Source organism: Phymastichus coffea, unplaced genomic scaffold (genome assembly GCF_024137745.1).
Source record: "Phymastichus coffea isolate CEN01 unplaced genomic scaffold, Cenicafe_Pcof_1.1 PCOF00061, whole genome shotgun sequence".
NCBI classification, from domain to species: domain Eukaryota; kingdom Metazoa; phylum Arthropoda; class Insecta; order Hymenoptera; family Eulophidae; genus Phymastichus; species Phymastichus coffea.
Window position 1 is genome coordinate 50,031 of NW_026706872.1, and position 15,611 is coordinate 65,641.

Consider the following 15,611-nt stretch of genomic DNA (forward strand, 5'->3'; position numbering starts at 1 on the left):
TGCTTGAGACGAGTCGAATAAGTTGGAATGATGTTGAGCGAGGTAAGTTAGCTGTAATGTTAGATTTACGATGAAAAATTAAAACGTACTCACGTTAAAAATGGCGCACTGGTGACAGTGAATAAAACACAGACAATAGCAAAAGTGCTATATTTTATGGGCGACAAAGCAGAACAAGGCTCCCCCGCTGAGCCCGCAATCTTCGCGAGTAAAACTTTTATTTATCTAGACGCGCCACTCCGCGTGTGTACGGTCGAAACTCGATTATTTTTCGCAACCTCGGCTCGTTTATCTATTGACGCGTCGATCTTCGTATGCAGTCTCTCAGCCATCTTCATCCGTGGAAACACGCATGTATAAGCATATATCTTTTATCACTGTTCTGTCCTCAAGGACATGTAACGCATTGCTCTTCTAAAATATATATTCTCTTATTTTTCGTCTTTTTGTTCTCGAAATGTATTTTCACGAGGGAAAATTGCTGTAAATTACGCACTTCGTTTGCAAGCAGCAGAATAAAGGCAAATAGGATTTGCAATTCCTTGGTGCGAGGGTGCGCATTGCGCTTGGAAAAAACCGAAGGGGAGAATTTGCTTAAAACCAAGCTTCGAATTCAGCACGGACGGCTCTAGCTTGGCCTTGTTCTTGTGCGAAAAATGAAAACTCGCGCGCGCGAGGATCCTTCAAGGACTCCGAGTCGCTCCCGATCCGTCTTAGCTCTCGGCACACCGGAAACGCTGGCAGTAGCAGCATTTCGCATGCGGAGCCGTGCGCACCCTCCGAGCGAGAAGAACATTTGAGCAGGACTATATTCAGCAGCTACTCGCGCACCCGTTCAGCCCTGGCTTTCGACTTTATTCTCTAGTTCCTTCGCACGTGGCAAGTGAGATAGCGAGACAAGTTTCGATTGCATTCTATTATTCCACTTCTCGCTTACTTCTACTTCAATTTTTTTTTCAGTGGCATCCTTATTCAACGCCAGATTAAACGAATATTACCGGAAGGTTAATTCCGTAAGCTAATATTCAAATTGAAGGATAAAACGTATTTTGGATATTTCTGGATGAAATTCTCCGCCAACGTAAATAGTAAATCATAAGTTATAATAACGTACTCGTTAATATTTAGTTACAATAAAGTTGCACTTGACGCAAACAAAAGTTACGACTTTACGTACAGCGAGCGACTGGCGAGGTAAAAATACACTCTTTAATAACGCTAAGTAGATAAACCGTGGAAACAATATCACAAGTACTCTTAAAGTCCGCCCTGAAGTATAAGCCAACTTTATGGAAAGTTGGTAAAGGCGCGCTGGCGCTGGCGCTTCCTAAAATTCCTTATTCCCTCCAACTGGAACCCGGACAAGTTTTTACGACAGAGAGTGGGAGGCTAAGCCAGTTGCATATATAGTCTGTCTCTGTAAGAGAGCCTGCATAAAACAGCCAGAAACTCGGCAACGACGACGGCGGCGTGCATCGGATTAAGTTATTCCTTAATCCTCGTGGGAAATTCCACGAGCCCAATTAATATCCTTGGAATCGGAATCTTATTGTCGCCGCTGCCGCTATTGCCGTCGCCACCGCGGAAATCACAAATGAATACGTAATGTGCCAGCGCGAACGAATCGTTTTCCAGCCGGCGAACTTGTTATCCTCGCTCTGTTCCTTCGTAAGTGCTTTTTACCTTGGCTGCACCAACTTGTCCCATGGGAATTTCACCACCGACCCTTCCATCCCCGCCTCGTTCGCTCTAGTCCCTTCAAAGTAAAACGAGATGCATCGGAAGACGAATGTAATTTAATGACGACGATTCAGCTACTATGCACTATGATGCAACCGCTACATCCTTTGATAACCTTGACATTTTAATAAGCTGTTTAAGATTTTCTGTGCGTGTATGTGTGATTCGCTTATTGATATATATCCCGTAGCTAATGCAATTTTCCTTCCTCTATATATAATCATGCATATATCTTTTTTCTTTGATCTGTCTGTTAGTTTTAACGTATTTAAGTTTAAAAATACAAATATAATTAAATCATTGCAAAGTTTCTTTGGAAGGATCCATTAAAGGAGATAAATTTTTGGTTTTCGATTCATTGAAGCGAAAATGGCAGAATTTCAGAAGCGAGAAAATGTCATGTGCGAAGGAAGTTTTTTCTCTTCCACTTGGCAGCAGCGTCACTTCGTTGAGGAGAAAGAACGATATATATATATATATGAAGCGCCAAACGAACAATTGATTTTTTCTTAAGCGCGTTATAAATAAACAGAGCACTTTAAAGATAGTGCTACAGTAAATAGACATTTATTGCTGACGCCAACATTGCTCGTGTTGCGAATTTACACGTTGCGCGCTCGAATCGATCGCCGTCGAAAGTGCTTGCACATCTTCACTACTTGCTCTAGAGAAGAAAAAGATATATATATATATATATATATATATATATATATATATATATATATATATATAGGCGCACATTAGACGAAATTGTTTTTTTTTTCACAAGTGTACCAAAGTAAAGTGAAAAAAGAAGTTGAGAACTAGAAATGAAAGAGCTTTACGCAAAGAAGAAGGGATATTTTTTTCGCATTCAACTTAGAAGGCGTGAGAATCGGGTCGCTTGAAGTCTGTCACTCGCGTTTCGATTTTGTTAGGGAGGAAGAAAGTGAGACAGAGGAAGGGGTAAGAGGAGAAGATCGAAAATGTCAAGATGAAAAGTACTTGTCTGGCGTGCGCTTTGAGTGCTTGCTGAAGACTTGGTATCTGCTCGTGCATAAGTAAAGGCAGCCGCCGCGCATCGCCTTAACCTCTTTCCTCTTTCTCCCTCGTAGGAACGCGCCTGTACTTCCTTGCTCGTACAATGAAACTTCCAATCACATTTTCCATTCGCCGAACGTGTGTGTATGTGTGCGTACGGTGCAGAACTTCATATCGCCAACGGTCCTTTTACATTTTTATAAAGCATCTTAATTTTCCCAACTGGATTGCGTCGAGCATACGAGCGAAATGGAACACGCTCGCTCTTTCTTTCTTCTTTTTTTCAGTACCGCATAGCGATATCGTGGCGCGCGCGAGAACAGCGGATGGGGGAGAAAGAGAAGCTTGTGCATGGTAAACGTCGGCACAGACGATGGTACGCGTATGGAAGTGGAAGTTCTTAGAAATATGAAGGAACTTTAAAAAGAGAAGAATTTCTGATCTCACGTTTCATGATCTTATATTGGTAATTTCTGCTTGTAAAATGTTATTTGAATTTCTATTTAGCTGATTTTCATATATAAATATAAATTTGTACATAAGCAAAGAATAATCTTATTATGTTCATCTAAAAATAAAATACTTTGATTAAGTGTTTCATATCACTTACAAACAAAGAAACAAATAACGTCGTAATAGAAGTATAGAAGTGGTTGAATATATACTTAATAAGTCAAAAATTGTTCAAGACTTACGCTGGGTCTACTTATTAGATTTGCAACAGGAAGAAGATAAAAAGAGAAGGAAAGAATGTGCGTAAGCAAGAAATTTCATTTCTATTTTTTGCGAAGTCTGGCGAGCGAAGCAGGAACGAAATAAAGAAAGGAAAATGACGGTAATGGAGAGCGTCGGCAGGCATAAGGACGACGAGTGGAGACAGAAGAGAGAGAGAGAGAGAGAGAGAGAGAGAGAGAGAGAGAGAGAGAGAGAGAGAAACAGAGAAAGAGAAGGGGGAAAGGAATGAAAATCTAGAGAAAAGAGGAAAAGGGGTAGTGAAAAAAAGTCCCAAGGAAAAGAGAGGAAGAATGAAAGTTGCAAATGTGTGCATGATAAATCGCATCCAGTTAGGTAAGTACGTTAGCTACATACGGCGCTCTCGGCAGCAGCCCTCTCGCTCTCTCTCTCTCTCTCTCTCTCTCTCTCTCTCTCTCTCTCTCTTTCTCGTTCTCTCTCTCTCGCTCTCTCTCTCTCGCTTTCTCTCTCTCTTGCGCGGGCGGAGAGTGCATGCATAACTGCACAACGAGGGCTCTGTGGAAAATAAAGTAGTCGCGCAGTTCTACTACTGACGACGACGAGGGAAAATTATTATTAGGACAATTTATTCGAGCCCCCAGGCGAATTATTGCTGCCATTATGCCGACGAGCGAACACGTGTTTTATATGCGACCTGCCTCTCCTCTCCTTTCTCCTAATGGCTACCCAAATTCTTTTCTCTCAGCTTGGCGACCAAGAGAGCATTCCAACAAAATTTACGCGCAAAATAATTAGCCTCCGCGCGATTAATGGAAATGCGAGCGGACACACTCCCGCTGATCTACATTGCGCTGCTTCTTCACAGACCAAGCGAATTATCTGGCTACTTTCTAGGAAATTTCATGTACACGAGAGTCTAGTTTTTGCTATGACTTTTTTGTCGTCAAGCCCCTTCTCTAGAATTTATTTCAAAAAATGTCTCTTGCAATATTATGTAAATTGTTGTCCTGCGCACATGTTTCTCAACATCAAAAGCAGGTCACCTAGTAAAAAATGAACTTGTTCCGTTGTGAATAGTTATATTTGAATGAGGATCAGTAATAAAGTTTCCTTTGGCAAATATAATTCCGCGGTAGCAGTGCACTCGAGAAGTGCCCCAGGAATGACCGCTATTGCCTAGGCAAATAAATAAAATACGCATACATAGACCTTTATGCGAACTAATCAAGATACACCTGTACACGTGCGCGCGCTACAACTGCTTTCATCCACGTATACATTCGCGAGATCTTCTATGAAAGAAAATAGCCGCAGCTAGTGGAAAAATTCGAAAGAGCTTCTGCCAACTAGCTCGAGGCAATAGCAGCAAAACTGCAGAGTGAGAGTAGGAGAAAAACGGTGACACGCATTCGAGCGAATATAACGTTATTATCCTAGTTGGCTGTAGAGTGAGGAGCTAACTAGAGAAATTGGAGTACGTCGTGAGGCTTCGCTATTCACGACGAATTCTATATCCACACATACTAGGCAAAGTTTGGAAAAATATAAAATTCTTGCCTAGCGAATTCCTCGTCGAGAGCCAAGTTTGGCGCAGTATCGGTGGTTTTTGGAAGGTTTGATAAAAAAGAAAAAAAGAAGCGGGTTAGACCGTGGCGGCACGGAAGGGAGAGAGTGTGGTTACAAAACCACAAGCTACTACAACGCTAAAGCCCTCTAACGAGCTTACTTGCAGTAATATCTCGGGCGTTTTAGTTTGGCCCTCGGGCGCTGGGGGAATAAATTCGTTTACAATTAATACACCCGTGCCCACGTCGCCGCACCGCACCACCACACAGTTCTGGGATTTCGCGGCGTTAGCTATCTCTCGCTTCCGAAGATGATGCCGTCGTGCGCTACTGCTGTGCAAAGCTCCGATTGAAAATTGATTTTCTTGCCGCGTGGAATTTCCTATAAGCGCCCGCGTCGCCGCCGCAAACTCCTCGATAAGTCCAAGACGTATGACGATAGTTTACATGCTTTATGAGGCTCTTACACACAGTTATATCTTTACCTCAACTTTATGCGAATCTACACCTTTAGAGCTGTAACTGGAAATGCTTCAACATTATCAGAAATTTATCGCCACTATTTTCAATCAGCTCTAGCGATTGTTCTTCTTGGGCTTCAGATGAAAATCAAATGCACTATGAGCGTTGGCCGTTTTCACCATCTCATTAAAATTAATATCACATTACGTTTTTCAAGACTTTAAGAGATTCTATTTCCTGAGTCTCGGTAGGAGTATTGGATTGCGCTCATTTTTTTATTAATTGTAAGATATAATACAAGATGGATTATATAACTTCACTTATGACGTTCAAGTGTTAACAAATTACCAGCTTTACGTTAATAATTATCCACTATAGCAGAAACACTATTAACGTATTGTTTTAATTTTTCTATTAAGATTAGTTAAAGTCACAAGATTTGCCTGCAACAACGCAAATCAAGTTATCGACCATGAAGCATTAAGTTGTTTCATTTCAGTTCAATGAAAATAAAACCATTTCTTAAAAATACAAAATTTGGATTTTCGAATTTTTATTTATTTTTATTTTCTTCGTGTTTCAAACTCACAAAACTATTCAATATAAAATCACTTAATATGCTTTGATTGAAATTCCCATTACAATAGCAAAAAAGTAGTCGTATACAAGTAGCTTAAGGAAGGTAGTACTTTGAAATCAAATCAGACAATGAGTCAACGCATAAATTGTTGATTTGGGCCGTAGAGTATCAGAAAAAAAGCACGCGAGCTGAAGCGTATTTTAAAGAATGTGAAACTTGAGGAATAATAGAAAGCGAGAGTTGAGATTTGCCGTGAGCGGCGTCTACTGAAGAAAGAAGGAAGAAAGAACGGAAGAAAAGTGGTCGCAAGCGAGGGAGGCGAAATGGAGGGAGACGCAATCGAGTGGGATTAAACCTTCTCAATTGCTTCCAACTTGACGCGGCGAGCGATGAAAGGATGGCTCTGACCCGTTCTCGGGGTTAATTGGACATTTTTTATTGTCAATTTGTGATTGAGATCGCGCAGCTTTTGTCGCGTGAACACTCGAGAGCGCAAGGAGAGCTGGGAGAGCGCGCCCCAATGCCGGATGACCGCCTGCAAAAGGAGATCAGCCGGAATGAGACGTGCTTTGTCGTCCAGCCGAGGAGAAAGAAATAGCGAAGGGAAGACATCGGACGTTTCCTTAGGACTCTTATCAACGCTAATGCAGCTGCGCTTCTAAATCTTTTCTTTCCTTCCGCGCTGTTCTCCTTCAGCGCTGATTTGGTGCACTACAAAACTATCCCTTTGTTATCGCCAGATTAAAAAGATTCTTTGACTCTTCACTTTTGACGGATTAAAAAGTAGTGAAAAGCAATCTTTCGGAAACAAAATTCAATTATCTCATATCTCCCATTGCTGAGAAAAGCGGGAAAAGTGAATTCCAAGCGGAACATCCGTTTGATAATTCACAATTACGAGGGAGTCCGAGGGAGTCTGAAAAGATAAAAAAATTTTAAAACCGAATCGAGACGAGACAGAGCGGGTGTACACGCTTGCGTTACTGTTCTTCGGCAAAAGCTGCGCGGCCGTAGTGGGCGCATAAGGGTGGCTTTTGCCGACGTCACGCTCGGTTTTTCTGGAGGACGGTAATCCGGCGCGCTGCCGCGTAGAATATTCCGCGTGCTTAAACGAAGGATGAAGAAGGAGCGTAGCTAAGAGCATGAACGTAGTTAAGAGTCGGGCGGCTGCAGAAAAAGAAAGAGGAGCCGAAGAAAAGAGGTCTCTTAGCCCTGAGAGAGAAAGAGAGAGAAAAGAGGAAAGTTCTCACTCTTCTGCTGCTACTTGGCAAAGAGAGAGAGAGAGAGAGAGAGAGAGAGAGAGAGAAGAGGGGAAAAGTTGCTCGACTACATACATACCGACTCTACAGCAGGGCTAAATCGCGGGGACATTTTTATATGCTTACACGGCGAGAGCTCTGAAATATTAAGCGCGCAATTACTGGGGCCCATTTAAGCGACGGGAGTAGGGGGCACATGGCGCTCGCAAGCAGATAGAGCCGAGCGATGATAAAAAGCTCATATGCCAGAGATGAAAAGCTTTTAAGAGACGCGCTGCTACTGCTACTGCAGGTATAGGCGTCAGGGCTCTCGCGAACGTACAAAAAAAAGAGAGAAGAGAGAAAGGGCGCCAAGCTCTCATTGTTTTTAGCGTTGCATACTTTGTCGCGCGAAGCATAGCGGCACTGTTGCGTGCGACTTTCTCTCTCTCTCTCTGTAGTTTCTAAATATAGTCGCACGCGCGCAAAAGACCGGCCGTATGAGCTTTTTAAAAGCTCTCGAGTCTTGCAAAAGGGACTGTGTCGAGGATGACGAAAGAAGGAAGGTATCGCGCAACAAAAATGCGAATGGAGAAAACAAAGCCTTGCAAGCTAGGCTTTCAAGCTTTACGACTATATACACACAGAGCAGTAGCGTCAGTGCGCCTATTATTGCGCGGCGTGTTTATCAAGATTTGTTTATTGCACGTCGTTTCGTCATACGTTTACGAACTTGTCGTTCGGCAGGCGTATACCTATATCAGTGTAAAGCACTGGTATTTCTCGCGTGTGCAGGTGCGGCCTGGAAAAATTTTTGGCGCACTTGCCTATCTGCACGCACTTTGCACGGTAACAAAACCGGAAAAAAAGGTGCAAGAAGTTGGCGCTCGAGGCACTGTGATGGGGACTGCCTTCCATACATTATCCATAAGCCATTACGTCGACGGCTGATGGCGCTGCTCCATCAAGCCAGACTTAGAGCCTTGCTTATCTTGGCGCACGCGCTTACTATGACTATCTCTCTCTTTCTACTCGGCAGCTGAAGCTTCCGTCTCCGGCGTATTATGCATTGCCTGCAGATACTAATTCGAGTGAAGCGTGCCCGCGTTCGGTCAGAACCGACCTGCTGCTCACGGTTTATACATTTATAGGCGAATGAAAGTTTGGTCGAAGATTATGGCGGCAAGGGGGCTAAGGATTTACGAGCAAACGACTATAAATTCCGATGCGATATCGTGGCCGCGGTGGCTCTTTCGAATATTGGACGCTCTAACTACGCCACCATCGCCACGCTGCTTCTCGATGGCCTACTGCCGCTCGCTGCTGCAACGCTGCAACATCGATTATTTTCAGATGCTGACTATTTTCCTCAGTTTTCATTTTGTTTATTTATTCTGTGCACGTCATTTATTTTCCAAATACAATGTAGTTTGGATTCAACTTATGGATGCACTTGTTTGTGGATGGATATTATGCGATTTAAACGATGAATGGCTTCTTAAAGTTTCAATTTACATTTTTTCAGGGCATATATTTTTTTAATTATAAATGCTCAGCATTCACATCAGTAATACCAATTTTCTAAGTAGAAAAAATATATGAAACCTTGGAAATACAACCTATAGCAGAGGGTCGTCACACGCAATTGAAGGACGGATATCGAGTCAGAACCACGGAAAATAAATAAAGTCTAGGTGGTTGGGGCGATCTTGGCTTGGGTATCCCCGAGGAGGAGACACCGATATCCGTTCCTCTTGGCTTGCTTGCGATACCACTCGAGTAGAGAGAGAAAGAGAGAGAACGATCCCAAGGGACGTCCACTTTTCCAGCGCGCGACTTCTCTGCCTCCAGGCGCGTGTATGTGCTTATTAGTTTTGCAGTTTTTCCGCACGGTTCCTGTTTGTTTCTTGTTTAACTTAATTTACCTGAGTTTGCCGAGATGAAACTCAAATATACGCCCGCCGAGAATATTTTGAAGTCTCTGCCTTATGTGTTTGCTTGACTTGTGCACGCTCGACAATGCACTATTGTCAAAGAATAATCCGAGTTGTTGGCAGTTGAATTTCGTTGAACAAAACAAGCTATTAGATTTTTTTGAAGTATCACATTATTAGAGACGAGTTTGGAGAAACTGATTGAAGAACACTATCAAATCAAACGCGGGCCATAGCAAAAATAATGTATGTGTAAATACAAACAAGCTCATAACTTCAATAAAGGAAAAAGCAACTCAGTCACGGCAGCAGACAATGTCTATGCAGCTTAAAGATGTTTCTTCCCGAAGAAAACAAAGAAATTGACAACAAAAAAAGCGACTAACGCAGACGCTTGAGCTCTTGTCCACACAAAACGTGTGTCCGTGAGAAAAGCGAAGGGGTCGAGTAAACACGAGACAGTGCAGGCTGAATGAGCTGGTCTCGTTATAAAATGCATGGAATCTTCGTTCTTCTTCCGGCTGCGCGCCACCGAGTATTTAGGGCTGTCCGCGCGTCCGTCGCCGTAATGTCGTCGACGTTCTTTCACGCAATGAATGCAACAGGGTTGCTTGAGGGAATGGGAGAATGCTCCGTTTGCAAGCAGGTCGCAACTTTTCTCCACCAAGTAGAATATTGCGGATGACTGTTCTGAAGTACACTGAAGTTACATTTTGAGAGTATCTTAAATGTATCCTGCTTTATTTTCTTAACGAGCCGTGTCCCTCGTTAAATTTTATTAGTATACTTGACATTACTTTAGTATGATTTGACGTTTTGCTGATTCGCACTGTGGTTAAACTGTTAATATTTACTGGTATACTTGTGCAGTTTAAATAAATTATTTTACTGAATTAATCTCGATCTTCTGTAATATATTTTCGAAATTTCATTATAGCTATTCATCTGACAGTATACTTATTGTAACTACTAATCATTCTTTGTTATAGAGATATTAATGTGATAAAAGATGTACGAGAAATAGAGAAAATCTAATAAAAGCAATTATCCTAAGATAAGATTTCGATCCTTCGCTCGCATCGCGAGCAAAGAGCAATTGCAAGTGTAGAATTGAAGTGCAAGTCAAATGAAAACGAATCATAGAGCAGAGAGTGATCTATACAATGGCAGCGGCTTCTCGAGGAAAAACCAATATCAACGCTGGCAGATACTTACCTGATGCCGTGCGGGCACCGAAAAAACAAAGCGAATCCCGCACGTGATGTAGAGAGGGAGAGTAGTGCCGAACACCCTGGGGAGTCGGCAGCTCGTTACGCTCGCGCGAACCTCTTTTTTTTATCGTTCGCGCGCTTCGCTTCTATTATCTCCGAATCCCCGAGAGGGAGTGTATATGTGTGTGCTACTCGTGTGCGCTATCTTTCTCGCATCAGACTATACATCATTATTCACCGTAGAAATGTAAACAAATCATTATAATACCAATAAAGCAATTTCGAAGATTGCTATTTGAAAACTGTACTTTTATGAACTTCTTTTACATCGCGTAAACATAAAAGTATATTGATTTATAATAATTAGAGACTTGGTATTGTAAGTGAGCTAAAACAACTTGGCAAAGAAGTCATTCTTACCTCTGACTAAAATCTCAACTCTATATAAAGTACCGTTATGGAATCAATAGTTTGCGAAACTCTACATTTTTATGTAATGTAAACTGATTTATAACTTTAGTTACTTTCTATGTCGACTTTTTTCTCTCAACTTTCTCATAACCTTTAACTTGTCATGCTGTACATTGAACAATAATCCAACTGTTCAGAGTAAACTTCCAACTTTAGCACATTGTGAAACTGTAATTAATTTAATTAAAGCCGATGCGAAGTTTTGTTTTTCTATTTTTTCTTTTCAAATAGCATATTTGTTGATGAGTAGGGAATTTCATTTTCAACATTCTGATAATAAATGCGACAATCCATTTAATGATTGAGGATCTAAAAATATTGCTGTGACATACAGAAGTAAGAAAAAAATGATTACAACGTGGCTCCTACGTACTTAACTCGAGAAATTGTACACAATATACGTACAAAATTAAGTCAAAGTACACGACACGTTCAGTTAATTTAACATAATTCATTCGTCTCGACTGAACTCTTTACCAGCAAAGAGACCTTCGGTAATATTCCTAAGGTACTTTTCGCAGTCATGCTGGAGCAAAAAAATCATAGACGGCTCTATAAATTTCTGGACAGGATGCAGAGAGGAAAGAGAGTGAAATAAAATCGCGAAGTCGTGCATGTTCCTCACTCGGCACATATATACACTATCTGGCAACGGTAGAGGTGCGAGATACTGTGTATCACGACACAAAAAATTAAGAAAGATACACACAAGACGGAGAAAAATCGTGATAGAAAAATATACTAAAACTAGATTTTCAGATTTGTAAGCGTAAATACTGGAAATCTTTAACGGCAATCTAAAAAAACCACGTGTAAAATATAAAGAAAACAATCTGTTAAATGGAATGAAAAGTAAAAAACAGTATAGACAAGTAGAAGGAAAAACAAGAAAAGTTGAAAAAGCTAAGATTAAACAGGCAGACGTGACGGAAAGAAAAGGGAGTAGATACATTACTCTTTTAGGCAAAATTTTTTCTTAGTAACGCGCGCGCAAACAAAAAGGTGCAGAAAAAGAGCAGAGCACGTGTCATGCGGCATTTCATGAAAATTGCATGCCCGTTCCAGCCGCGACTCCCTACTGCAACTCCAATGTTTCAACACCCATTTTACGATTAACAGTCATTAATTTATTGCGAGAGAAGAAAAGCTTGTATGTCGCAGATACAAGTCTCGTTTTGTTCTTTCCTTGTTCCATAGAAATCGTTTTTGCATAAAGCGTTTTTATTCCGAGCGAACAGTACTTTTTATATTTACCTTACAGATACACTTTGTAAACCTAGCAAGATTTTTTATCCGGCGTTCGGTCAATAATGAAATAACAGAATTTCAAGTCATAGAAAAAGCCGCAAATAAATTCAAATCTGCTCGAAGTTAAAACAAAAAGTTTGCATAAATCCAAAGAAAGTCGCAGTGCAAGGTGTTTGCAAACTCTGGTCAATGAAAAAAGGATTGACTTTCTCTCTCTCTAAGAGAATGAAATTCCGAGCGCACGAAGCAATTTACTAAAAGTGAAAATCGCGAACGCGCATGAAAAGAATTTGTAAAGGGGTGCAATTAAAATTAGCGCGATTCAGCCACTCGCGTGCTCGGCATTTATATTATTAAGCTCGACGAATTTCTCTCATTTCGCACGCTTCGAACAAGAATGAAAATAATTTCAGGTTTTGACGTTAAATTAAATATAATTACGAGCGCAGAGGGCTCTTCGTTATTCACTTTTCTCTTGCGTGCTCTGCGCAGCCACGTGTGAGCGAGCTCTTTTCGAGCGCTCGTCTTTTGCCCCTCCCTCCGCTGTCGCATATTTTTGAGTATGATGCAACTACGTTAGTGCCTACATAAATAAGCTACTTACTAATGAAATGTTCTTTTCAGAATTTTTTCCTTGGATTTCAAACTGTATTGTATTTTTTTAAACGAATATTTGAATTGTTTCTTACCTTTGGATGTGTCCTCCTAGGAAACGCTACTTTCGGGTCGATCTGTAACAAAAGAGATAAGCTTATTATTTATAAATTTTATTGAGTTCAATAAAGAGAATAGTATCATCCTATTAAGTCTGAACGTTGTAGAATTTATTCAGAATTTCAAAACTTGAGGAGAACATATTTTCAATGTAATATCCACGTAAGTGTAGCTCTCAGCATGTTTCTATGCATCAATATTATCCTGCACGTACAGCTATTTGACTTACGAAATAACATTATTGTTGCCAAGATAACAATGGAATATTATTTTATTGACAGCTAAATATTGTATACATCATAAAACTGCTCTTGAAATTTCGGTAATTCCAGCAAACAAATTTGATTTCGAAATGTTAGTATACTTGGAAATACGCATAGAAAAGAGCTGTAAACAGTACAGTCAAACGAAATTTCTCAATTCACAGCTGGATGCAACAACGAAACACAACCGATTCGAAAATCGTTGAAGCGTTCGGGTGAAGCGTTGACCGCAACTATCGCTAGCCACGCGCTCGTGTACTTTACAGTCGTAGTGGTCGCTTTGAGTCTAAGCGTATAATTTAGAATTAAACTGCCGCGGCCGCGCCGCGATAGCGTGCGTGCTAGAGCCAAACCCATTTACCCTGATTGGCGCACTACTCAGTTTGTTTATTAGCGCATTGCGCTACATACAACGATATCACCACAATCAACCAAGCAAGCTTTTCTCTTTCTGCCTCATCAATGCGACTATGTTACGTGTGCAAACAGTCAAATTGAGCGGGAAAAAACAGCACGGAAATACAGTATATTCCATTTTTCTCTTTCTATAGCTCATAAATCATTGGGTATCTTAAAGAACGTCAAAGTATCAATAAGCTAATGGCATCGCCCTGAGGAATAATCTCACGCCATCAAATCCCCTGATAAAAACTTAAGTAAAATAAGAACAAACAAAGACAAGCGCAGTCACTACAAGGGTGAAAGAAAGGAGCAAGACGTGAAGATGAAAGCACGTTGATAGACGTAAATTCGTTTGGCCGCTCGAGTCGCTCGTTCGTTGGGAGCTTCGACGTGTCGGTTTAAGGGATGATTTATGATAATCTTTTCTCGTTCGTTCTTGCAGCTATCTTTTCCACGGAGGCCTATACGGCGACGACGCGCGTTACTATTTACCCCTATCCTTCAAAAGACTATTATCTTCGAGAAATCGATGGGATATACGCTCGTAATACATTTGCTACTTTTTTTCGGTCGAGTGATCACGAAGAAATGAGTTTTTACAGATTTTTCTGGACGGTCATATCCCCCCCCTCTCTCACTCTCTCTCTCTCTCTCTTTCTCGCCAAATAATCACTCGACGGATGAAAAATGACGTCAGTCTTGGAGATTTAAAATTTGAGAAATATCCGAGAACTGTACGGGGGAGTAATTGTTTTCTACTTTGTAAATTTTGGATCCGTTGAAGTCTTCAGGGTGTAACAAAGTTATAATAGATTATGAGAAAATAATCATACGCTTGCAGATGTTTAAATTTCAGTGTACTCTTTGTTTTCTCTTTCTTTCTTCTTCTTTGTTTCTTGAATTGTTTAACGAGTATTTAAAAACCACTGCTCTGTTTTTTGCTGAAGGATAATACTTTTATTTCTATTTTCTTAATAACCACCGCAAAAATGAGTTCTTAAAAAAGAAGAATAAAAATTTAAAAGATACGAGATACATCTTCGCACGTTAAACCGAGTTCGATTCGTATGGATATTGATTCTGCACAATTTGATTTTACATGACTTTAAAAATTTCATTTATTGAATATAATGGTTTGTTAATTGAACAAAAAACATAAAATAATATTTGTAAGAAAAAAAGATACTATTGAATAACTAAATTTTTTCAGAAAATTCGATAAGAAAATGGCCGGTTCAAAGTATTGTACATAAAATATGTTTCCAGGAATAAATAAATATTGGAAAGAATTATATGTATAATATTCTGTTCATTATTACAAAATAATTAAATGTACAGTTGTACCGTGTAGAATTTTTCATATCAAATAATTTTTTGTTAATTTTTCTGTAGAAAGATATAATGTCAGATAATATTTGAAAAATTTTAAAATTAGTGTAGAATCTATATCTGTACGAAACGAACCTAACCGCACGTTAATGAGATTTTTAAAAGCACGTTAAAAATATCGTCAAATAAATTAACTAAAAGTTAATTGTATTTTGTTTTTTTTTTAATGAACCAAATTTCTAACTTATTGAAATGTTACAAAACAAAGTGAATGCGCGAGAACATTTTCAGTAGTACAAATGCTATTTGATCAGACAGTACTAACGATATTTATTATTTTACTGCAAACGTACACATATCGAGTTTTAGTATATGTGTAATTCAATTTTGAGTAAATAACCATTCGATAGTCTCGTGAAATACCCACGATGGTAACACTGAAAGAAGTTATGTTTCTCAACCGAATTACAAAGTTACGCGCACCTTGAAACTTCGTCGAAGCATTGCCGTCGGCGATGAAGTTGAGCCAAAGCTCACATACATACAAGTACACATATATATACTCAGAAAGCGTGAATAGATGCGTCAACGGATTTCTTGTTCGACAACGTAATTCTTGGGCGCACTCTATATCGTGACAGGTTTTAAACTGAGAAGCACGTGAACACACATATTTCATCAAACTTGCAAGTTTGAATATCAATCTACCTCTACTGGTTTATAAATATATTACAAATTTTA

General features: G+C 40.1%; 1 protein-coding gene across 1 annotated transcript in view; it reads right to left on the bottom strand.

Annotated features, from left to right (window-relative positions):
• The window catches only part of LOC131666857 (RNA-binding protein Musashi homolog Rbp6-like), a gene marked incomplete at its 3' end in the record, with an annotated part of 389,695 nt that overhangs the window by 44,111 nt on the left and 329,973 nt on the right, over window positions 1-15,611 (bottom strand). The window contains exon 7 of the mRNA XM_058939856.1: window positions 12,852-12,893. Within this exon, the coding sequence (XP_058795839.1) occupies window positions 12,852-12,893 (42 nt within the window). The remainder of the gene's footprint in view (window positions 1-12,851; window positions 12,894-15,611) is intronic.